General features: G+C 42.3%; 2 protein-coding genes across 5 annotated transcripts in view; one reads left to right on the top strand and one right to left on the bottom strand.

The window, feature by feature from the left end:
* slc4a3 (solute carrier family 4 member 3) overlaps window positions 1-14,489 on the top strand; it is a 108,777-nt gene extending 94,288 nt beyond the window's left edge. The window contains exons 20-24 of one of the 2 annotated variants that reach the window (XR_011667879.1): window positions 2,709-2,962; window positions 10,457-10,626; window positions 12,057-12,230; window positions 12,727-12,928; window positions 13,079-14,489. Coding sequence is in view for 1 of the 2 variants with exons in the window: in XM_071342007.1 (XP_071198108.1) it covers window positions 2,709-2,962; window positions 10,457-10,626; window positions 12,057-12,230; window positions 12,727-12,807 (679 nt within the window). In the remaining variant the exon portion in view is untranslated. Of the gene's footprint in view, window positions 1-2,708; window positions 2,963-10,456; window positions 10,627-12,056; window positions 12,231-12,726 lie in introns of both variants that reach the window. The other variant, XM_071342007.1, reaches the window with a different exon arrangement.
* A 2,203-nt stretch (window positions 14,490-16,692) lies between these two features.
* LOC139539163 (receptor activity-modifying protein 1) lies at window positions 16,693-21,979 on the bottom strand. 3 transcript variants are annotated; one of them, XM_071342010.1, is made up of 4 exons: window positions 21,777-21,979; window positions 20,196-20,269; window positions 17,888-18,029; window positions 16,693-17,187 (listed from the first exon to the last, which is right to left on the bottom strand). In XM_071342010.1, exons 2-4 carry the CDS (start codon window positions 20,251-20,253, stop codon window positions 16,953-16,955), a joined length of 435 nt encoding a protein of 144 aa, XP_071198111.1. In that variant the 5' UTR covers window positions 20,254-20,269; window positions 21,777-21,979; the 3' UTR covers window positions 16,693-16,952. The 3 variants fall into 3 exon arrangements, with proteins under 3 accessions (XP_071198111.1, XP_071198109.1, XP_071198110.1); XM_071342008.1 differs by having other exon boundaries at window positions 20,196-20,253; window positions 21,777-21,978; XM_071342009.1 differs by having other exon boundaries at window positions 20,196-20,253; window positions 21,783-21,978.
* Window positions 21,980-23,142: the final 1,163 nt, after the last annotated feature.

Genomic DNA, 23,142 nt, shown 5'->3' with positions numbered 1-23,142 from the left:
GGGAGTACAGGAGGGGGCTGAGCACACACCCTTGTGGGGCCCCAGTGTTGAGGATCAGCGAAGTGGAGATGTTGTTTCCTACCTTCACCACCTGGGGGCGGCCCGGAAGTCCAGGACCTAATTTCACAGGGCGGGGTTGAGACCCAGAGCCTCTAGCTTAATGATGAGCTTGGAGGGTACTATGGTGTTGAATGCTGAGCTATAGTCAATGAACAGCATTCTTACATAGGTATTCCTCTTGTCCATATGGGATAGGGCAGTGTGCAGTGTTATGGCAGTGTTACGTCTGTGGACCTATTGGGGTGGTAAGCACATTGGAGTGGTTCTAGGGTGACAGGTAAGGTGGAGGTGATATGATCCTTGACCAGCCTCTCAAAGCACTTCATGATGACAGAAGTCGGTGCTACGGGGCGATAATAATTTAGTTCAGTTACAGAACCAATGGTGGCCATCTTGAAGCATGTGGGGACAGCAGACTGGGATAGGGTGAGATTGAATACGTCCGTAAACACACCAGCCAGCTGGTCTGCGCATGCTCTGAGGACACGGCTAGGGATGCCGTCTGGGCGATGAGGATATATGTTGTCTCATACGTGCTAGTTGGGTAACCATGGTGATATCAGTGTAGGGGTTGCTATCGAGAAATCAGTTATAGGTAGGATGATGTTGTGGAGCGAATCTATAAACAGAGTTGGAGGTACTGCAAGTTCAACAATGTCAACTATCAATTGGCTGCAGGCCATAATGATTAACCAACTGACATCTGTTCCTTCTCTGGCATTTACCAATCACATTGGAGTAGAGTGAAGATTACTGACTTTATATCACAGGCACAATACTAAACAAATAAGAACATGAAAATAGTGCTTGTTTCTACATGTGGTGACCTGAGCTGCATACATGTGCTGGGTGTTTACTTGTGTGTGTGAACATACATGTGATTTTGCACATACAGTGGGGAGAACAAGTATTTGATACACTGCCGATTTTGCAGGTTTTCCTACTTACAAAGCATGTAGAGGTCTGTAATTTTTATCATAGGTACACTTCAACTGTGAGAGACGGAATCTAAAACAAAAATCCAGAAAATCACATTGTATGATTTTTAAGTAATTCATTTGCATTTTATTGCATGACATAAGTATTTGATCACCTACCAACCAGTAAGAATTCCGGCTCTCACAGACCTGTTAGTTTTTCTTTAAGAAGCCCTCCTGTTCTCCACTCATTACCTGTATTAACTGCACCTGTTTGAACTCGTTACCTGTATAAAAGACACCTGTCCACACACTCAATCAAACAGACTCCAACCTCTCCACAATGGCCAAGACCAGAGAGCTGTGTAAGGACATCAGGGATAAATTGTAGACCTGTACAAGGCTGGGATGGGCTACAGGACAATAGGCAAGCAGCTTGGTGAGAAGGCAACAACTGTTGGCGCAATTATTAGAAAATAGAAGAAAATAGAAGAAGTTCAAGATGATGGTCAATCACCCTCGGTCTGGGGCTCCATGCAAGATCTCACCTCGTGGGGCATCAATGATCATGAGGAAGGTGAGGGATCAGCCCAGAACTACACGGCAGGACCTGGTCAATGACCTGAAGAGAGCTGGGACCACAGTCTCAAAGAAAACCATTAGTAACACACTACGCCGTCATAGATTAAAATCCTGCAGCGCACACAAGGTCCCCCTGCTCAAGCAGGCGCATGTCCAGGCCCGTCTGAAGTTTGCCAATGACCATCTGGATGATCCAGAGGAGGAATGGGAGAAGGTCATGTGGTCTGATAATTCAAAAATAGAGCTTTTTGGTCTAAACTCCACTCGCCGTGTTTGGAGGAAGAAGAAGGATGAGTACAACCCCAAGAACACCATCCCAACCGTGAAGCATGGAGGTGGAAACATCATTCTTTGGGGATGCTTTTCTGCAAAGGGGACAGGACGACTGCACCGTATTGAGGGGAGGATGGATGGGGCCATGTATTGCGAGATCTTAGCCAACAACCTCCTTCCCTCAGTAAGAGCATTGATGATGGGTCGTGGCTGGTTCTTCCAGCATGACAACGATCCGAAACACACAGCCAGGGCAACTAAGGAGTGGCTCCGTAAGAAGTATCTCAAGGTCCTGGAGTGGCCTAGCCAGTCTCCAGACCTGAACCCAATAGAAAATCTTTGGAGGGAGCTGAAAGTCCGTATTGCCCAGCGACAGCCCCGAAACCTGATGGATCTGGAGAAGGTCTGTATGGAGGAGTGGGCCAAAATCCCTGCTGCAGTGTGTGCAAACCTGGTCAAGAACTACAGGAAACGTATGATCTCTGTAATTGCAAACAAAGGATTCTGTACCAAATATTAAGTTCTGCTTTTCTGATGTATCAAATACTTATGTCATGCAATAAAATGCTAATTAATTACTTAAAAATCATACAATGTGATATTCGGGATTTTTGTTTTAGATTCCGTCTCTCACAGTTGAAGTGTACCTATGATAAAAATTACAGACCTCTACATGCTTTTTAAGTAGGAAAATCTGCAAAATCGGCAGTGTATCAAATACTTGTTCTCCCCACTGTATGTGTTTATGCATGTATGTGTAAACATGCATGTGGATGATTGTGTGAATGTATGTGTACAGGTGTGTGTGATTTACACCTGCCTTACCCATTCCTTACCCCCCCCTCTCTTTACTCTCCCCCCATCCTTCCATCCTAGACTAATCGTCAGCAAGAAGGAGCGTCGCCTGGTCAAGGGATCGGGCTTCCACCTGGACCTGCTGCTCATTGTCACGCTGGGCGCCATGTGCCCTCTGTTAGGCCTGCCCTGGCTCACAGCCACCACTGTGCGCTCTGTCACGCATGTCAACGCCCTTACTGTCATGAGCAAGGCCACGGCGCCTGGCGAGAAGCCTATGATCCAGGAGGTGAAGGAGCAGCGGGTGACGGGCCTGGTAGTTGCCGTGCTCGTGGGTGAGGAGGATGCTGTTTTTCTGGAAAGGATTGGATGTAGGCCCTGGTGTGATGTGAAGGAAGGTGTCATTGATAAAAATCTATTAAAATGTGCTTATAAAGCCCTTTTTACATCAGCAGATGTCACAAAGTGCTTATACAGAAACCCAGCCTCAAACCTCAAACAGCAAGCAATGCAAATGTAGAGGCACCGTGGCTATGAAAAACTCCCTATGAAGGCAGGAACCTAGGAAGAAACCTAGAGAGGAACCAGCCACTGAGGGGTGGCTAGTCCTCTTCTGGCTGTGCCGGGTGGAGATTATAAGAGTACATGGCCATTAAGGCCAGATGGTTTTTCAAGATGTTCATAAATAACCAGTAGGGTCAAATAATAATCACAGTGGTTGTAGAGGGTGCAACAGGTCAGCACCTCAGAACTAAATGTTGGTTGGCTTTTCATAGCCAAGCATTCAGAGGTCGAGACAGCAGGTGCGGTAGAGAGAGAGAGAGGGGGGGGGAGGAGGGAGAGAACGAGAGAGAGAGGGTCGAAAATAGCAGGTCTGGGACAAGATAGCACGTCCGGTGAACAGGTCAGAATTCCATAGTCGCAGGCAGAACAGTTGAAATTGGAGCAGCAGCACCACAAGGTAGCACGTCTGGTGAACAGATTAGGGTTCCATAGCCACAGGCAAAACAGCAAAAACTGGATCAGCAGCACAACCAGGTGGACTGGGGACAGCCATGAGTCATCAGGCCAGGTAGTCCTGAGGCATTGTCCTAGGGCTCAGGTCCTCTGACAGAGAGACAGATAGAGAGATGCGAGAATTAGAGAGAGCATACTTAAGTTCACACAGGACACCAGATAAGACAGGAAAAATTCACGAGGTAGGACAGACTGACCCTTGCCTCCCAGCACATAGACTATTAGATACTGAAGGCTAAGACGGGGGGGGCACACACTGTGGCCCTGTCCGACGATACCCCCAGACAGGTAGGATATAACCCTACCCACTTAGCCAAAGCACAGTCCCACACCACTAGAGGGATATCAATAGACCACCAACTTACTACCCTGAGACAAGGCTGAGTATAGCCCACTAAGATCTTCTCCACCGCACAAGCCAGAGGGGCTGCAAAACCAGACAGGATGATCACGTCAGTGACTCAACCCACTCAAGTCGAGTACAGCGAGAGAAAAAAAGCGTTGCACGACATGACACACTCCTCCTAGGGACGGCATGGAAAACCACTAGTAAGCCAGTGACTTAGCCCCTAATAGGGTCAGAGGGAGAGAATCCCAGTGGAGAAAGGGGAGCCGGCCAGGCAGAGACAGCAAGGGCGGTTCGTCACTCCAGAACATTGCCGTTCACCTTCGCACCTCTTGGTCAGACTAAACTCAATCATAGGACCTACTGAAGAGATGAGTCTTCAGTAAAGACATAATGGTCGAGACCAAGTCTGTGTCTCTCACATGGATAGGCAGACCATTCAATTAACATGTAGCTCTATAGGAGAAAGCCTCCAGCTGTTTTTTGCCATCATTGTAAGCCTGCCACACACACACTATACGATACATTTATTAAACATAAAAATGAGTGTGAGTTTGTCACAACCTGGCTCGCGGGAAGTGACAAAGAGCTCTTAGGGACCATGCCACAAATAATAATATAATAATAATCAATAATTTTGCTCTTTACTTAGACATCTTACATATAAAACCTTATTTGTAAAAAATTGTGAATAACTCACCACAGGTTAATGAGACACATAACTCTGCAATGTTGAGTTGTATTGGAGAGTCTCAGTCTTTTTCCACACACAGTCTGTGCCTGTATTTAGTTTTCATGCTAGTGAGGGCCGAGAATCCACTCTCACATAGGTATGTGGTTGCGAAGGGCATCAGTGTCTTAAGCACGATTTGCCGAGGCAGGATACTCTGAGCGCAGTCCAATCCAGAAACCTGGCAGTGGCTTCTGATTCAATTCAATTTTTTACAGAACAGCTTGTTGCAATTTCGATGAGGCTCTCTTGTTCAGATATTGGTAAGTGGACTGGAGGCAGGACATGAAAGGGATAACGAATCCAGTTGTTTGTGTCATCCGAGTTGGGAAAGTACCTGCGTAATTGTGAACACAACTCACTCAGGTGCTTCGCTATATCACATTTGACATTGGCCGTAAGCTTGGGTTCATTTGCACACAAAAAAACATACAACGATGGAAAGACCTGTGTGTGGTCCTTGTTAATGCAGACAGAGAAGAGCTCCAACTTCTTAATCATAGCCTCAATTTTGTTCCGCACATTGAATATAGTTGCAGAGAGTCCCTGTAATCCTAGATTCAGATCATTCAGGTGAGAAAAAACATCACCCAGATAGGCCAGTTGTGTGAGAAACACGTCATCATGCAAGCGGTCAGACAAGTGAAAATTATTAGAAAACTTTAAGCTCGTCTCTTAATAAATAAATAAAAACAGTGTCAATACTTTGCCTCGTGATAACCAGCACAGTATGTTGGAAAAGCGTTACATGGTCGCTGCCCATATCATTGCGTAGTGCAGAAAATACACGAGAGTTCACAGGCCTTGCTTTAGCAAAGTGAACGATTTTCACTGTAGTGTCCAAAACGTATTTCAAGCTGTCAAGCATTCCCTTGGCAGCAAGAGCCTCTCGGTGGATGCTGCAGTGTACCCAAGTCACATCGGGAGCAACTGCTTGCACGCGCATTACCACTCCACTATTTCTCCCTGTCATGGCTTTTGTGCCATCAGTACCAACACATATTGACCACCAAAGTCCATTTTATGTCACAAAGCTGTCCAGTACTTAAAAAATATCCTCTCTTGTTGTCCTGGTTTCCAGTGGTTTGCAGAAGAGGATGTCTTCCTTAATTGACCCCCCATAAACGTAACGGACATATACCAGGAGCTGTGCCAGGCCCACCACGTCTGTAATGCATAGCATTCACTGGCTTATATGCAAAGCAGTAATTGTTTCAAAACATCTCCTGCCATGTCACTGATGCGTCATGAAACAGTGTTTTTTTGATGAAGATATTGTCTGTATAGTTTTTGTTGGCCTTTTACCTCAGCATTGTCCCAACCATATCCTCGGCAGCAGGAAGAATTAAGTCCTCCACAAAAATATTTATTTATTTATTTGGCGTACCCCCGACGGCATTACCCCAGTTTGGGAATACCTGGTGTAGACCAATTAGGGTTTCCAATCTCTCCAAAAGAATGTTGTGCCTGATGGTGTCAAAAGCGGAACTAAGGTCTAGGAGCACAAGGACAGATGCAGAGCCTTGGTCTGACGCCATTAAAAGGTAATTTACCACTTTCACGAGTGCAGTCTCAAACCAGACTGGAGCGTTTCGTATACATTATTTGTCTTCAGGACGGCAGTAGCTTTTTCTAACATTTTTGAGAGGATTGGGGGGTTTGGCTTTTTCAGGAGAGTCTTTATTACTGCCACTTTTAGTGAGTTTGGTAAACATCCGGAGGATAGGGAGACGTTTATTATGTTCAACATAGGAGGGCCAAAGCACAGGAAGTAGCTCTTTCAGTAGTTTAGTTGGAATAGGATCCATTAGGCAGCTGGAAGGTTTAGAGGCCATGACTATATTTGTGAATGTGTCAAGAGATACAAGATTAAAAAACTTGAGAGTCTCCATTGATCCTAGGTCCTGGCAGTTCTGTGCAGACTCTGGACAACTGAATTTTTGGGAAATATGCAGATTCAAAGAGGAGTGTAATTTGCTTTCTAATCATCATGATCTTTTCATCAAAGAAGTTCATGAATTCATCACTGCTGAAGTGAAGGCCATCCTCTCTTGGGGAATGCTGCTTTTTAGTTAGCTTTGCAACAGTATAAAAAAATGCTTTTGATTGTTTTTATTCTTCTCAATTAGGTTGGAAAAATATGCTAATCGTGCAGCAGTGAAGGCTCTACGATATTGCATGGTACTGTATTTCCAAGATAGTCGGAAGTCTTCCAGTTTGGTGGAGCGCCATTTCCATTCCAATTTTCTGGAATCAAATGTATTTATAAAGCCCTTCTTACATCAGCTGATGTCACAAAGTCCTGTCCAGAATCCCAGCCAAAAAACCCAAACAGCAAGCAATGCAGGTGTAGAAGCTTGGTGGCTTGGAGAAACTCCCTAGAAGGCCAGAACCTAGGAAGAAACCTAGAGGAACCAGACTATGAGGGGTGGCCAGTACTCTTCTGGCTGTGCCGGGTGGAGATTATAACAGAACATGGCCAAGATGTTCAAATGTTCATAGATGACCAGCAGGGTCAAATAATAATAGTCACAGTGGTTGTAGAGGGTGCAACAGGTTTAGCACCTCAGGAGAAAATGTCAGTTGGCTTTTCTTAGCCAATCATTCAGAGTATCTCTACCGCTCCTGCTGTCTCTAGAGAGTTGATAACAGCAGGTCTGAGACAAGGTAGCACGTCCGGTGAACATATCTGGGTTCCATAGCCGCAGGCAGAACAGTTGAAACTGGAGCAGCAGCATGACCAGGTGGACTGGGGGCAGCAAGGAGTCATCAGGCCAGGTAGTCCTGAGGCATGGTCCTAGGGCTCAGGTACTCCGAGAGAGAGAGAAAAAAGAGAGAATTAGAGAGAGCATACTTAAATTCACATAGGACACCGGATAAGACAGGAGAAATACTCCAGATACACCAGACTGACCCTAGCCCCCGACACATAAACTATGGCAGCATAAAAACTGGAGGCTGAGACAGGAGGGGTCAGGAGACACTGTGGCCCTGTCCGAGGAAGCTTGCTTCAGGGTTCGGGTATTTTCTTTATACCAGGGAGCTAATTTCTTGTGACAAATGTTTTTGGTTTTTAAAAGGTGTGACTGCATCTACGGTAATAGACAAGGTTACATTTAAGTTAGGCGGTTAACCTCTCTGGGATATGTGGGACGCTGAAAATGCAGAGCGCTAAATTCAAATAAATTACTATAAAAATGTAACTTTCATGAAATCACACATGCAATACACCAAATTAAAGCTACACTTGTTGTGAATCCAGCCAACGTGTCAGATTTCAAAAAGGCACTCCCAGGAATCGCAGTTCCACAATAAATGTTTGATTTGTTCGATAAAGTCCATAATTTATGTCCAAATACCTCCTTTTTGTTTGCGCATTTAGTACACAATCCAAACTCACGAGGCGCGGGCAGGTCCAGGCAAATGTTCAGACGAAAAGTCATATTACAGTTCATAGAAACATGTCAAACGAAATATAGAATCAATCTTTAGGATGTTTTTATCATAAATATTCAATAATGTTCCAAACGGAGAATTCCTTTGTCTGTAGAAATGCAATGGAACACAGGTCGCTCTCACGTGAGCGCACGTGACCAGCTCATGGCACTCTGCCAGACCCCTGACTCAAAGAGCCCTCAATCCCCCCTCCTTCACAGTAGAAGCATCAAACAAGGTTCTAAATACTGTTGACATCTAGTGGAAGCCTTAGGAAGTGCAATATGACCCCATAGACACTGTATATTCAATAGGCAAAGAGTTGAAAAACTACAAACCTCAGATTTCCCACTTCCTGGTTGGATTTTTTCTCAGGTTTTTGCCTGCCATATGAGTTCTGTTACACTCACAGACATCATTCAAACAGTTTTAGAAACTTCAGAGTGTTTTCTATCCAAATCTACTAATTATATGCATATATTAGCAACTGGGCCTGAGTAGCAGGCAGTTTACTCTGGGCACCTTATTCATCCAAGCTACTCAATACTGCCCCCCAGTCCCAAAGAAGTTAACAGATTTTTTTACTCTACGTCTTTGGGTAGGTGGAGGGAGTCTGGAAGGGCATCTAGGAATCTTTTGGTTGTCCGAGAATTTATAGCACAGCTTCTGATAATCCTTGGTTGGGGTCTGATCAGATTATTTGTTGCGATTGCAAACATAATAAGATATTGGTCCGAAAGTCCAGGATTATGAGGAAAAACGTTTAGAGACACAATATTTATTCCAAGGGACAAAAGTAGATCCAGAGTATGACTGTTGCAATGCGTAGGTCCGGAGACATGTTGGACAAAACCCACTGAGTCGAGAAAGGCTCCAAAAGCATTTTGTAGTGGGTTTGTGGACTTTTCCATGTGAATATTGAAGTCACCAAAAATGTGAATATTAATTGCAATGACAACAAGGTCCGATAGGAATTCAGGGAACTCAGTGAGGAACGCTGTATATGGGCCAGTAATCCTGTAAACAGTAGCTATAAAAAGTGGTTTTGTAGACTGCATAGATTTTATGACTAGAATCTCAAAAGATGAAGACGCAGTCATTTTTTACATTTTTTTATTGACATTTGTTGTCGTAAATGTTAGCAACACCTCCGCCTTTGCGGGATGCATTGGGGATATGGTCACTAGTGTATCCCAGAGTATCTTGTAAGGTGTACTGCACTGTTGCACTCAGAAATGTAACATGGACAGCAAAGAAATATGAAAATAAACAGTCCATGGTCGATACTATATTCTAATACCAGTGGTGTAGTTTATCTGTGTATATAGCTTTCTCTGTGGTTAAACCTGCAGTGGCTTGCGAAAGTATTCACCCCCCTTGGCATTTTTCCTATTTTGTTGCCTTACAACCTGGAATTAAATTAGATTTTTGGGGGGTTTGCTTCATTTGATTTATTGTGAAACAAACAAGTTATAACACAAAAAAACTGAAAACTTGAGCGTGCATAACTATTCACCCCCCCCCCCGAAGTCAATACTTTGTAGAACCACCTTTTGCAGCAATTACAGCTGCAAGTCTCTTTCAGATATTTTTTTATAACCCAACCCTGATCTGTACTTCTCCACAACTTTGTCCCTGACCTGTTTGGAGAGCTCCTTGGTCTTCATGGTGCCGCTGCTTGATGCTGCCCCTTGCTTAGTGGTGTTGCAGACCCTTTGGCCTTTCAGAACAGGTGTATATATACTGAGATCATGTGACAGATCATGTGACACTTAGATTGCACAAAGGTTTACCAATTATGTGACTTCTGAAGGTAATTGGTTGCACCATCATATTATCATATGCACCATCATATTTAGGGGCTTCATAACAAAGGGGTTGAATATATATGCACGCACCACTTTTTTTTTTTTTATATATATCATTTTTTGAAACAAGTCGTTTTTTTCATTTCACTTCACCAATTTGGACTATTTTGTGTATGTCCATTGCATGAAATCCAAATAAAAAAATCTATTTAAATTACAGGTTGTTAAGCAACAAAATAGGAACAACGCCAAGGGGAATGAATGCTTTTGCAAGGTACTGTAACAGACCTTGTATTTACGTTCTTGTTTGGTGTTACACCAGAACTAATCACTCGTGGACAGGCTACTTAAATATAACCAGATTTGAGTTCCGGGTTAACCGAGATTACAGCTGAACTGGCTCAGTCGATCTGAATTCAACCAACCTACAGATCCCCATGCGACCTGGATCTCACATATTTGACCTTTCACCTTTGACTTGTGTTTTCCTAAGGCATGTCTATCGTGATGACGGACGTGCTCCGTAACATCCCACTGGCCGTGCTGTTCGGGATCTTCCTCTACATGGGCGTCACGTCGATCACCGGCATCCAGCTCTATGAGCGCATCACACTCATGTTCACGCCCGCCAAGCACCACCCCGACCACATATACGTGACCAAGGTGAGCCCAATAGCAGAATATGATGGAGAGTCTACTCGACCTCTGTTTTTGTTATAGATTTGTGCCCAAACTATTTTGGTATCCTGGTTTTGCATGTTTGTTTGTGAGTTTATTTGTGCATGATGTCGGACTTGAGTGGGATTGTGTGTGTCGACTTACTTTGCAATCAAATGATAAAAGGATGAAGTTGACCATAGACATTGATCTAATGTCAATATTGCAATAGGTATGTTTTTGATCCGTGTCTAGTCAGGTGCAGGCTGTCAATGTTAGTGAAAGACAGAAGGGGATCCACCCACTAGATGGAGCTCAATCCATCTAATTCTATATATTTTTTTACCTTTATTAAACTAGGCAAGCCAGTTAAGAACAAATTCTTACTTACAATGACAGCCTATCAGGGAACAGTGGGTTAACTGCCTTGTTCAGGGGCAGAATGACAGATGTTTACCTTGTCAGCTCAGGGATTTGATCCAGCAACCTTTTGGTTACTAGCCCAACACTAACCACTAGGCTACATGCTGCCCCGCTGTATAATAATTTCCATAGGTAGGGTAGCAAATCTTAACTCGGTGACAGGATGGGGTTGAATTATGTTAGAGTCAAAGACAGTTATATAACATGTATTTACATTGAGTGTACAAAAAACATTAAGAACACCTGCTCTTTTCATGACATAGACTGATCAGGTAAATCCAGGTGAAAGCTATGATCCTTTCTTGATGTCACTTGTTAAATCCACTTCAATCAGTGTAGATGAAGGGGAGGAGAAAGGTTAAAGAAGGATTTTTAAGCCTTGAGGCAATTGAGACATGGATTGTGTATGTGTGCCATTCAGAGGTTGAATGGGCAAGACAAAATATTTTTCCCTTTGAACGGAGTATGGTAGTAGGTGCCACGCGCCCTGGTTTGAGTGTGTCAAGAACTGCAACTCTGCTGGGTTTTTCACACTCAACAGTTTCCTGTGTGTATGAAGAATGGTCCACCACACAAAGGACATCCAGACAAATTGACACAATTTTGAGAAGCATTGGAGTCAACATGGGCCAGCATCCCTGTGGAATGCTTTCGACACCTTGTAGAGTCCATGCCCCGACAAATGTGTTCCTAATGTTTTGTACACTCAGTGTCTGTCTGTCTCATCTCTATGAACAGTATGTGTTAATTGTCCTGCCCAGAACATTATTCCTAAACAAATGAATATAAAATATGAATTCAATTTATTTCAATTATGTGTAACGCTGTACTTAAAGTCTGCAGGCATGATGCATTGTAAGACTTCTCATAAGCATAAGCAGTATAACCCCATTTACATTTGTGTGTGTGTGTGTGTGTGTGTGTGTGTGTGTGTGTGTGTGTGTGTGTGTGTGTGTGTGTGTGTGTGTGTGTGTGTGTGTGTGTGTGTGTGTGTGTGTGTGCGTGGGCCACAGGTGAAGACGTGGCGTATGAACATGTTCACCATCATCCAGCTGGCCTGCATCGTGCTACTGTGGGTGGTCAAGTCGACCGTGGCCTCACTCGCCTTCCCCTTTATCCTCATCATGACCGTGCCGCTCCGCCGCCTCATCCTCTCCCGGATCTTTGAGGAGCGTGAACTTCAGGCGGTAGGTGGACATTCCTGGAATTCTCTGAATTCAGGCACAATCATATGGTCCAGGCAACATTGGGTCACACGTTACAAATAATAACACGGATGTCCTGTATTCGCAAGGGGATTTTTGTTTATTTGTGAAATGTGCATGCTACACAGTACTTTAATTCAGTTAACAATACAATTTTAAAATGTTTTTCTCCTCGAAGTCAAGTCTCTAAACCACATGATCTTAATGAAAAGAGGATGCAGGGGTCCTGGAGAACGGACTTGATCAAACCACAGAGGATAATAGTGTGTGTGTGTGTGAGAGACAATGACAGAATTGTGGGTTAGATTCCTGGGACCAGCCACATGTAAAATGTATGCACGCATGACTGTAAATCGCTTTGGATTAAAATGTCTGCTAAATGGCTATTATTCAATTATTGTTTCACTATATTGGCCAAAGCATCAAGACACTATGAATGAAGATTTTGATGACATCCCAACATCTCTCACTCTTACAGCTCGACGGGGACAATGAGGACTCCCCCAACTTTGACGAGGATGGTCGGGACGAGTATAATGAGATTCACATGCTTGTGTAGACACGTCACACGGGTAGGCCCAATAGGCTCTCTCCATCTTCCAAGGCTCTCTCCATCTTCCAATCACGAGCATGCTTCTTGTTACGTCTGGGAGCTGTGTCTTGAAAACGCTCAGATGATGGTAGGATTTTCGTCCAACAGAGAAACCTTATGTATATATACTGTATATACATATATTATATTCAAATTCTGCTGTACTTTGATCTAAAAATAATGTAAAGGAATAACCCCACTATTATAATTTGTTTCTGTTTTTCCTGCTGCAACATAGTTTTTACTCTCAGAGGTCAGTAGCTCTACTGCCCTACTGTTGCTGTGCGTGTCAGGGATCCTCAAGTGTGTGACATGGACATTGCACCTTTTAAACACAGACCAATAATTAAAAAACACTCGTCCCCACTCAAACCCTGGACATGGGTTCTTCCTCTTACTTTTAACGGTCAAGCTCTCTACAGGTTCCGGGCGTAAGTGCAATGACAACAACCCCAAGTACTCCAGTAGGTTGGTTTTCCCTCCCAGTGTTGGAGTCCCATTTATTTGGGGCAAAGGTGGAATGAACACTGGTTGTATGACAGCCACACTGGTTTCACTGGGAGCCAATACTCCACTGCCTCCTCAGCATAACTGCCTTTTTACCCTTCTTCGTACTGTAGCCATTATCATTGGAATTCAATGACGACGTTAACCAAACAGGAAGTTCGGCATTCCCTTTTTATTTATTTTCACTGTGTGCACTCCCTTTAGTTGTGTGCTCCTCACAGGATACGTTCACCTTTGACCTTTGTGATTCACCTGCACTGACACACCAGTTCCCTGGTCCAATAACAGGAGAAGATACATTCGTTGGTCCCCTCTCAATGCAGTTCTCCCTGAAACAAAGGATTACATGTGTTTTGGAGAGATGTTACTTTATAAGGTATATTCTGCTCAACAGGCCAATCCAATGATTGTGGATGCATACAAGTAAACACATTGAGATCTGCTGACCTTGAACATGTTTAAATTTTTCTTTAGTATTTTTGTGACCTTACCAAATTAAATGTTAGCCTACCTTTTTACTTTAGTTTGTTGTTAGTTGCCAAAATGATATGAAGCGATATTGACATATGGGATGCATTCTAAATGCATGTTAGTTGGAGGAATTTGCAATTATTAACATTATTCAAAACCTTTGTCAAAGTCACTGGAATTATGCCACAGGTATCAAAATCAATGTATAGCACCACTGTCATTGTGTACTTCCATGTTCTGTAAGCAACTGTTGGATGTGAAGGGTACTATAGCATCAGGTAAAACTAACCTTTGGAAAGCAAATAGATCATTCATCATTGGTTTTGTGTCCCTGTTGTGTACACAAATCATTCAAGGAAATATTTAAAATTATACACACAGGTGGTTCAGAAGTGATTATATACAACTTGGCATGTGTTTAACATGTACAGTGATTGGAATGAACTCTTTTCCCCAAGGTTCAAGTTTATACCCCACACAGAATGTTTGTCTGTCTGTTTAAAATGGACTATGTTATCATGAACAGTGCTGCAGAACCATAGGTTTAAATTGATACACGTGAAGTGGAGACCATGTTTCAAATATTGAAGCATCTGCTGAATTTGACGAAATTATGTATTGTATAGTATGATACTGCTGTTTTTCTTTTTTAATAGAGAAGTGTAACATCACATGTCTTATTGACTCTTGTTGTACAAACACTACACTCTTAGAAAAAAGGGTTCCAAAAAGGTTATTTGCGGAGGGATAGGGTTCTACCAAGAACCGTTTTGATCTGAAGATCCCTTTTTGGAAGACAAGGGTTCTTTGCAAGGGAAAGGGTTCTACCTAGAATGTTTAATAACATTCTAATAACCGTTTCTGGAGGAAAGAGTTCTTTAATAATTCTTTAGATGGCAATAAGGATTCTTTGAAAGGCAAGAAGGGTTCTTCATAGAACCATATATCATACAGTATTTCCCAGCATGCTCTAGGTAGAACCATATACAGGGGGTTCTATAACGAACACTATATAAAAGATTCAAGGTAGAACCCTCTGCAAAGCGTTCCCCTATGGGGACAATCCGAAGAACCCTACATGGTACTACTACTTAGCACCTTTTTTTCCCTAAGAGTGTAGATACTGGGATTGCAATGTTGTGTATGGACAACTTACTTAGCCCTACCGTGTGAGACTTATTGAATGTATAGGCCTATATAGTAAGTTTCCAGGGATGTTGTTTTGATAGTCTCTACTTTGTCTGCACTGTCTCTTCCGCTGCTCTGTTAAACTGGAGGTATGCTAGCGTCAACTTGGCTTCTGAAGGAAGGACTTAAGTCAATAGAATCTCAGACCAAAGTGGTCGTGCTTTACTCTGGGCTTGGAGTAATAGACAGCTACTGGCAGTGCGTTTGGCATGTCAAAGGCAAAGGGTATCACAGTTACCATGGCGGCAGACATGAAAATGGGAAGAGGGCAAGGGGAGAAAGCTTCCCCCTCACTCAATGTGAAGTCAAAAGGTCTTTGTTGTTTGAGAACACGGGTTTGCTGGTGTGTTGAGGGCTACCAGAGATCCCCGTGGCCCTGTGGTGGATAGGCCTACACTCAGTAAAACAATCACTCAGTCACTGGGAAAAAATAAAGATTTGGAAGAGTGGTTATTATTCAAGATAATAAAAAGGTATAGTGTTGCCACTTTCTTCTGCTCTGTCTGGATTCCTCAAGTTTTGGAGCAGGGACATGAAAAGAAAATTGTTCTAGGCCCGTGAAAAAGGCCTGGCATGTTAGATGTTGGGAATCCACAATGTTTTGTCGCCTGATACCTCCATGCTAGCACAGACCAGACCACCCACTCAAAATCTACGAATATAGCGTTGTTATTTTTTAGCCCCTGTTACTTACCCTTCTCTCACTTGATGTCTCTGGGACCTTTTTTTTCTTCATTTGATTGGATGACTAGGACATTTGTGAAGGCATTAAGAAGTACTGTAGACAATCAGAAATGTATGCAATTAGATTACCTGTATATCTTTGTTATGTATCTACCTTCATAAGTAATAAGATAGCACTGCTAACCCTGTGGCAACATCCTACTGTATGTCCAGTTTTTTTTCATTTGAATTAATGGGTAATTCCCAACTTGTCCTACAAGTTTGCCCTATGTAATGAATATAGAGTTATAAAGGTGAAGGTCCCCTTTAAAGGGATAGTTCAAGATTCTGGCAATGAAGCTACGAGCTAGTTACCTTAATGCTAACTAGCATTAACACAATGACTGGAAGTATACTGGAACAGTTAGCATTAGCACCAGTCATTGTGCTAATGCTAGTTAGCTTTGACTTGCAAAACTACCTTCCTGCATACTGTATGCAGAGACATAAAAATGGTATCCACTAGTTCATCAGACTCTGGGGAGGTAGATAATGGGCTTATTGTTAGGTAGGTGAATTTGACTTTAATTGACGGTCTTGTGGCATTTAAAGGATTTTCTGCAGCTCACTTGTAATGAAGGACTTATGACATATCCCTCAATGAAGGACAATGTTTTTAGTGTCACTCTTAAGAAGGTGAGTATGGTTTATACATGCTATACCTGTGTTAAAATCAGCCTGAAGCCATGTCACACACAAATATAGTGACACACATACACACACACACAAGTCTTTCTGCTCTGAAAACGATACCTGGTGAAGTGGGGTTTGTCTGTCTGAGAAAAAAAAGTATGTGAGTTAATTTTATGATAAATTATGAATTACTTTAGCATTAGCAATACTGAAAGATTCTTATGTTATGTGGATACTTGAATAGCGTTTCAGCCTGTTATTATTGTAAAGGGGTTTTCAAACTACTGTAAAACAAATTGTTATTTTTTTGTCTGAAAATAAATACTTATGTGTTTCAAATAAATCTTTATTATGTGTTTCAAATAAATCTATCAAATTTTTATCCAAGACTTATTTAAGAACATAACAATGTATTACAATACTATAAGTACCATTATTCAACATACAATATATGGCTTTGCAAAAATGTGTGTTTATGAATGTTAAACAGATATCCAACTTACTGTTCACTACGTCTAGTGTGTCTCACGTGAAAGTGTATTTTGTTTGTGTGTGCATTTGTAAGATTTGTCCACCAAGAGGGTTGGCTCTCAGAGCCCAGTGGATGTGGTGATGTGGACACACAGCAGGGGGAGGAGCAGAATGGTGATGATACAAGGCAGAATCAGCAACATCAGGACAGCGAAAGCCGGGTCCTCCACACGCGAGCAGAGTGAGAAGAACATCTGGTGCACCTCTAGGAAGATGTCATCCTTCAGTGAAGGCTCCACACACCTGGTACTGGTGGCCACTTGTTCCACACAGTGCTTCAAAATGATGTAGAAGCTGATGGTGAAAAGGGGGAAAAACGTAATGTTCCATTTCCCTATTTCTCTCCTGAAGTGGGCATTCACTCACTCCATTCCTTTTAGTGGGGAGTGAACCCTCACACTTCAGGAAGAAAGGGGAGAGAAATGGGCCGGAGCCACTGTCAAAACAGACTAATAAAAGTTGCATGTACTAAACAGCCTGGACTACTGTGAGCCAATCGCTCAAATTTCAGGGTGTAACCGGTTGTTCTGTTCCCCGTGTTAAAGAGACACCACCCTAACACACCATTTAGTTCTCCAGGGCTTGGGCCCTGCAGGCGATGTCAACAGTAATATATGAATTATTACAGTGTAATTAATGGGCTAGCACTACATCTTCGCTCTGAACAAACATGTGATGTCGGAGAAATACGAGTGGAGCAGTGTGGCTAGACATGTACACTAGGCTACCACCCCCAAAAATGTAACACAAAAAACACCCTGGAGACAGGAAAAGTCTGACTTTCCCATGACTAAAGGTTGTATATCTTTACCGATATAGCCATTAAAAATGGTCATGCGCGGCTATACTTAGCCCTTTCCTCTGTTCTCACTCATCAGCCAGGGGATGTGAGCTCAGGGGCTCCCCCCCCAATACAAAATACAATAGGCAGGAAGGCTAGAGACAGGTCAGGCTGTACACCAAACCCCTCTGTTGTAGGGGTACACACACGCACCCTTTAAAGGTGGGCCATGGACATCTGTGCTGATAGTTGCTAGCTTCCATGCTCTGGTTGAAGTTTGGGAGGCAGGAACCATGCACGTAGTGGTCGAACGTCAGCCTGTTGCACTGTGCAACGTAGCCTCCCTCGCTAAGCCCTAGAAAAAAACAAGAGTTGGTGAAAAGTAAACACATCGTGACAGCAGACCCGTTTATCCCAACTCCCAATCTATTACAAAATAAGAGAAAAAAAAACATCAACCATTCGATAGAACTGAAGATTATAGGCAGTGGGTTGGTGATTTCATGTCTGTTAACGCTGTGTCAACAAAACATTATGTTTCATATAAATCCCAGACCATTACGGAGCGAGGGAAGAGGCGGTGAAATATTCCAGTCTCGCATGTCTCTTTTAGTACTACTGAATCAGTACGCAGTAGTTACAATGTGTTTTCCATTATTTTTAGGTGGTATAAAAACTGACAGCGAAACAACTGTTGGACCACAAAGCTCTTCTATTTGGAATAGGACAGTTCAGAGATATACAGTGGCTTGCGAAAGTATTCACCCCTCTTGGCATTTTCCCTATTTTGTTGCCTTACAACCAGGAATTAAAATAGATTTTTGGGGGGATTTGTATCATTTGATTTACACAACATACCCACCACTTTGAAGATGCAAATTTTTTTAAATTGTGAAACAAACAAGAAATAGGACAAAAAAACTGAAAACTTGAGCGTGCATAACTATTCACCCTCCAAAGTCAATACTTTGTAGAGCCACCTTTTGCAGCAATTACAGCTGCAAGTATCTTGGGGTATGTCTCCGTAAGCTTGGCACATCTACCCACTGGGATTTTTGGCCATTCTTCAAGGCAAAACTGCTCCAGCTCCTTCAAGTTGGATGGGTTCCGCTGGTGTACAGCAATATTTAAGTCATACCACCGATTCTCAATTGGATTGAGGTCTGGGCTTTGACTAGGCCATTCCAAGACATTTAAATGTTTCCCCTTAAACCACTTGAGTGTTGCTTTAGCAGTATGCTTAGGGTCATTGTCCTGCTGGAAGGTGAACTTCTGTCCCAGTCTCAAATCTCTGGAAGACTGAAACAGGTTTCCTTCAAGAATTTCCCTGTATTTAGCGCTATCCACCATTCCTTCAATTCTGACCAGTTTCCCAGTCCCTGCCGATGAAAAACATCCCCACAGGATGATACTGCCACCACCATGCTTCTCTGTGGGGATGGTGTTTTCGAGGTGATGAGAGGTGTTGTGTTTGCACCAAACATAGCTTTTTCCTTTATGGCCAAAAAGCTCAATTTTAGTCTCATCTGACCAGAGTACCTTCTTCCATATGTTTGTGGAGTCTCCCACATGACTTTTGGCGAACACCAAAATTGTTTGCTTATTTTTTTCTTTAAGCAATGTTTTTTTCTGGCCACTCTTCCGTAAAGCCCAGCTCTGTGGAGTGTACACCTTAAAGTGGTCCTATGGACAAATACTCCAATCTCCGCTGTGGAACTTTGCAGCTCTTTCAGCGTTATCTTTGGTCTCTTTGTTGCCTCTCTGATTAATGCCCTCCTTGCCTGGTCCGTGAGTTTTGGTGGGCGGCCCTCTCTTGGCAGGTTTGTTGTGGTGCCATATTCTTTCAATTTTTTAATATGGATTTAATGGTGCTCCGTGGGATGTTCAAAGTTTCTGATATTTTTTTTTATAACCTAACCCTGATCTGTACCTTTCCACAACTTTGTCCCTGACCTGTTTGGAGAGCTCCTTGGTCTTCATGGTGCCACTTGCTTGGTGGAGCCCCTTGATTAGTGGTGTTGCAGACTCTGGGGCCTTTCAGAACAGGTGTATATATACTGAGATCATGTGACACTTAGATTGCACACTGGTGGACTTTATTTAACTAATTATGTGACTTCTGAAGGTAATTGGTTGCACCAGATCTTATTTAGGGGTTTCATAGCAAAGTGGGTGAATACATATACACATATTATTTTTTTCATTTCACGTCACCAATTTGGACTATTTTGTGTATGTCCATTACATGAAATCCAAATAAAAACCCATTTAAAATTACAGATTGTAATGCAACAAAAAATGGAAAAACGCCAAAGTGGATGAATACTTTTGCAAGGCACTGTACTGCCTTCTCCCCCGCTTTTAAAGGCCTTATATGTTTTTGCTGTAGCATGACAATTAGAGGACTAGACTGCTGTAGACATTGCTGTAGCAGGATAAAAATTCAACTGTCCTCAAAAGAAGGGCATTGAAAAGTAGGTTGGAGGACTAAGTCAAGCGAAGTATTGTAATTGTTGCTCACGTGTTAAGGCCATGTGGATCACAATAAGGCAGGTCAAAATAGTCTGTCGATTCTCCATCTGTCAGAAATAGATACTGTCCATAGTTAATCAAACAATGACAATTCAGTAATGGTAATACGTAATGTTTGCACCTGCAACTACCTATCAGGTGTGCAGATAGTGTGTCCTACTGAGTATCGTCACCATCAACATGTTGCTTCCCACCATTTGATCTTCTAGATTACAAGGCAAATGTAAAGTAAAGGTCTCAGGCCTCAGGCTGGCATCATTAAGACCACATGGTACACTAGCAATAGGGTTGAAAACCGGTTTATGCCAGAACCAGGCTACAGAGAACTACATTACAGTCTGGCAAATGCATGTCAGCAGCTGCTTTTTACACATAATTTTCCCTCAATTTGTGGCAGTTTGAAAAATTACTTATTCATCCATGCCCTGCCTTGCCAGATTAACACCTCACTTCGCCCTCAATAATCAACAAAAAATGGCTAGCATACTTTCGGTGCAGATAAGAGTGACTCAAATGGATAATGGCTTGTCGTGTCATTTATTTCTATAAAAATAGATGACTGAAGAGGGAGAGAGAACATTTTCTTATGTTCTGATATGATTGAAATATCAAGGTGCTTTGTATTGTTTGACACTAAACATTTGTATTTTTATCTCCAAATAGCTGGTAAAAAGTGAATGGCCAGCTGTTTACTGAATATTTTTTAAATGAATGAATATATCTCTTGGGACATGGGAGTCACTGAAAACAGATGTGGAGAGGAATGCAGACAAATGTACTATCTAAATGTTCTAATATACAGTTTGTGTCTACGTATACTGTCAAAACTGATACAGTGGTACAACCAGGATGGATTTGTCATTTAAAGCTAAAAGTTATACTGGGAGTTGTGAGTAGATACACAAACACCAAACAATTAGTGAAAAAGTACAGCAATTGACTGCACCCAACCGATTTACTTAAGTAAAAGTAAAAAGTAATATATCATATTCTTTATATTAAGCAAACCAGATGGCACGATTTTCTAGTTTTTTAAATGTATGAACAGACAGGGGCACACGCCAGCACTCATTTATAAACACACTATTTGTGTTTAGTGAATACGCCAGATCAGAGGCAGTAGGGATGACAATGTGTTGTATTAATAGGTGCGTAAATTTGACAATATTGCTGTCCTGCCTGAGCATTCGAAATGTAACGAGTACTTTTGGTTGTCAGAGAAAATGTATGGTAGTAAAAGGTAAATATTTTCTTTAGGAATGTAGTGTAGTAAACTAAAGTACATATACACAACTACAACAACAAAATACTTAATTAGTACTTTCAAATATTTTTACTTAAGTACTTTACACCACTGGATACACTTTTTATTTATTTATTTCACCTTAATTTAACCAGGTAGGCTAGTTGAGAACAAGTTGTCATTTACAACTGCGACCTGGCCAAGATAAAGCAAAGCAGTTTGACACATACAACAACACAGAGTTACACATGGAATAAACAAACATACAGTCAATAATACAGTAGAAAAAGTCTATTTACAGTGTGTGCAAATGAGGTAAGATAATACCTTTACTTATATCTGTAGATTAATTCATCTTCTGTCCCTGGAAGGTCACACGCAAAATCTGGAGCCCAGTCGTTCTCCTGTGAAGTAGAGTCGCTGCTGAAAACCAACTAACCAAGGAAACCTTGTTTCACGGCTGCAGCGAACGAGAACCCCTTTAGGGATTCAGGGTCTTATCAGTCCGTGGGACTGGGAGTTGTGCTTATGCAATCTCCCAGCTCTAAACCACTCAGGCTGCTTCCTTTCCCATGCTTCTATACTTAAAACCCCATGCCCCGGCTATTCCCAAGTGAAACGGACAAGCAGGCCTTACATTTTGGTATGTTAAAATGTACAGTATATTAATGTTGGGGTGGGGTGGGGTGGAGGGCCTAGATGGGGGAAGAAGGGATGAGGAGAGCGGGTACAGGCTTGGTGATCCACTCTCTACCCCTAACCAGCAACATGTATTGGGGTAACCGACACACACTGTACACCAGACAGACACAGACAGCACACATACAGTGACCACAACACATCCCTATTGTAGGCACACAGAAGTGCATACAGACACACAGAGGTGCACACACATACAGACAGCATCCAATTAAATTGTTTTGTTAAGCTGTAAATTGATGACCCAGTTCCACTAAAAAAGTCACCCTCCCCTCATGTCCATATTTTTGTTGTTGTTTCAAGCATCCTATTACAGTTCTATATTACCTAAATAGATTGGACAGTAGGGAGAGGCAATAGATTTATCTGAGAGTAACACAGTGTCAAGTGTTACTTGACACTGTGATATTTCCTGAGTAATTACATGCCATAAATCTGCTCCCAGACCTGCTCTTGACCCCTCAGTGTCTCCAGGCTAATAGCAAGCCACAAGACAATGGGTAGTATTGTTGTTGTGTGTCATGAGTAAAACTGTGTGAATTGTGACGTGATTTAAACTTGAACTACATTTTATATGGCCTAAATAGGCCCAAGATCTACAGTGGGGAGAACAAGTATTTGATACACTGCCGATTTTGCAGGTTTTCCTACTTACAAAGCATGTAGAGGTCTGTAATTTTTATCATAGGTACACTTCAACTGTGAGAGACGGAATCTAAAACAAAAATCCTGAAAATCACATTGTATGATTTTTAAGTAATTAATTAGCATTTTATTGCATGACATAAGTATTTGATACATCAGAAAAGCAGAACTTAATATTTAGTACAGAAACTTTTGTTTGCAATTACAGAGATCATACATTTCCTGTAGTTCTTGACCAGGTTTGCACGCACTGCAGCAGGGATTTTGGCCCACTCCTCCATACAGACCCTTCACGTTTCGGGGCTGTCGCTGGGCAATACGGACTTTCAGCTCCCTCCAAAATTTTTCT

This window comes from Salvelinus alpinus, chromosome 14 (genome assembly GCF_045679555.1).
Source record: "Salvelinus alpinus chromosome 14, SLU_Salpinus.1, whole genome shotgun sequence".
NCBI lineage: Eukaryota > Metazoa > Chordata > Actinopteri > Salmoniformes > Salmonidae > Salvelinus > Salvelinus alpinus.
Note: the sequence above shows the minus strand (reverse complement) of the source record. Positions and strands in the feature narration are given on the sequence as shown.

Excerpts from the sequence above, each read along its gene's own strand:
- LOC139539163 (XM_071342010.1), bottom strand. The coding sequence starts at position 20,253 with ATGGAGAATCGACAGACTATTTTGACCTGCCTTATTGTGATCCACATG. Across the intron at positions 18,030-20,195 it reads GATCCACATGGCCTTAACAC|GGCTTAGCGAGGGAGGCTAC; the intron begins GTGAGCAACAAT and ends GTTTTTTTCTAG. Across the intron at positions 17,188-17,887 it reads CCATGGCCCACCTTTAAAGG|CTTCTACATCATTTTGAAGC; the intron begins GTGCGTGTGTGT and ends TTTCACCATCAG.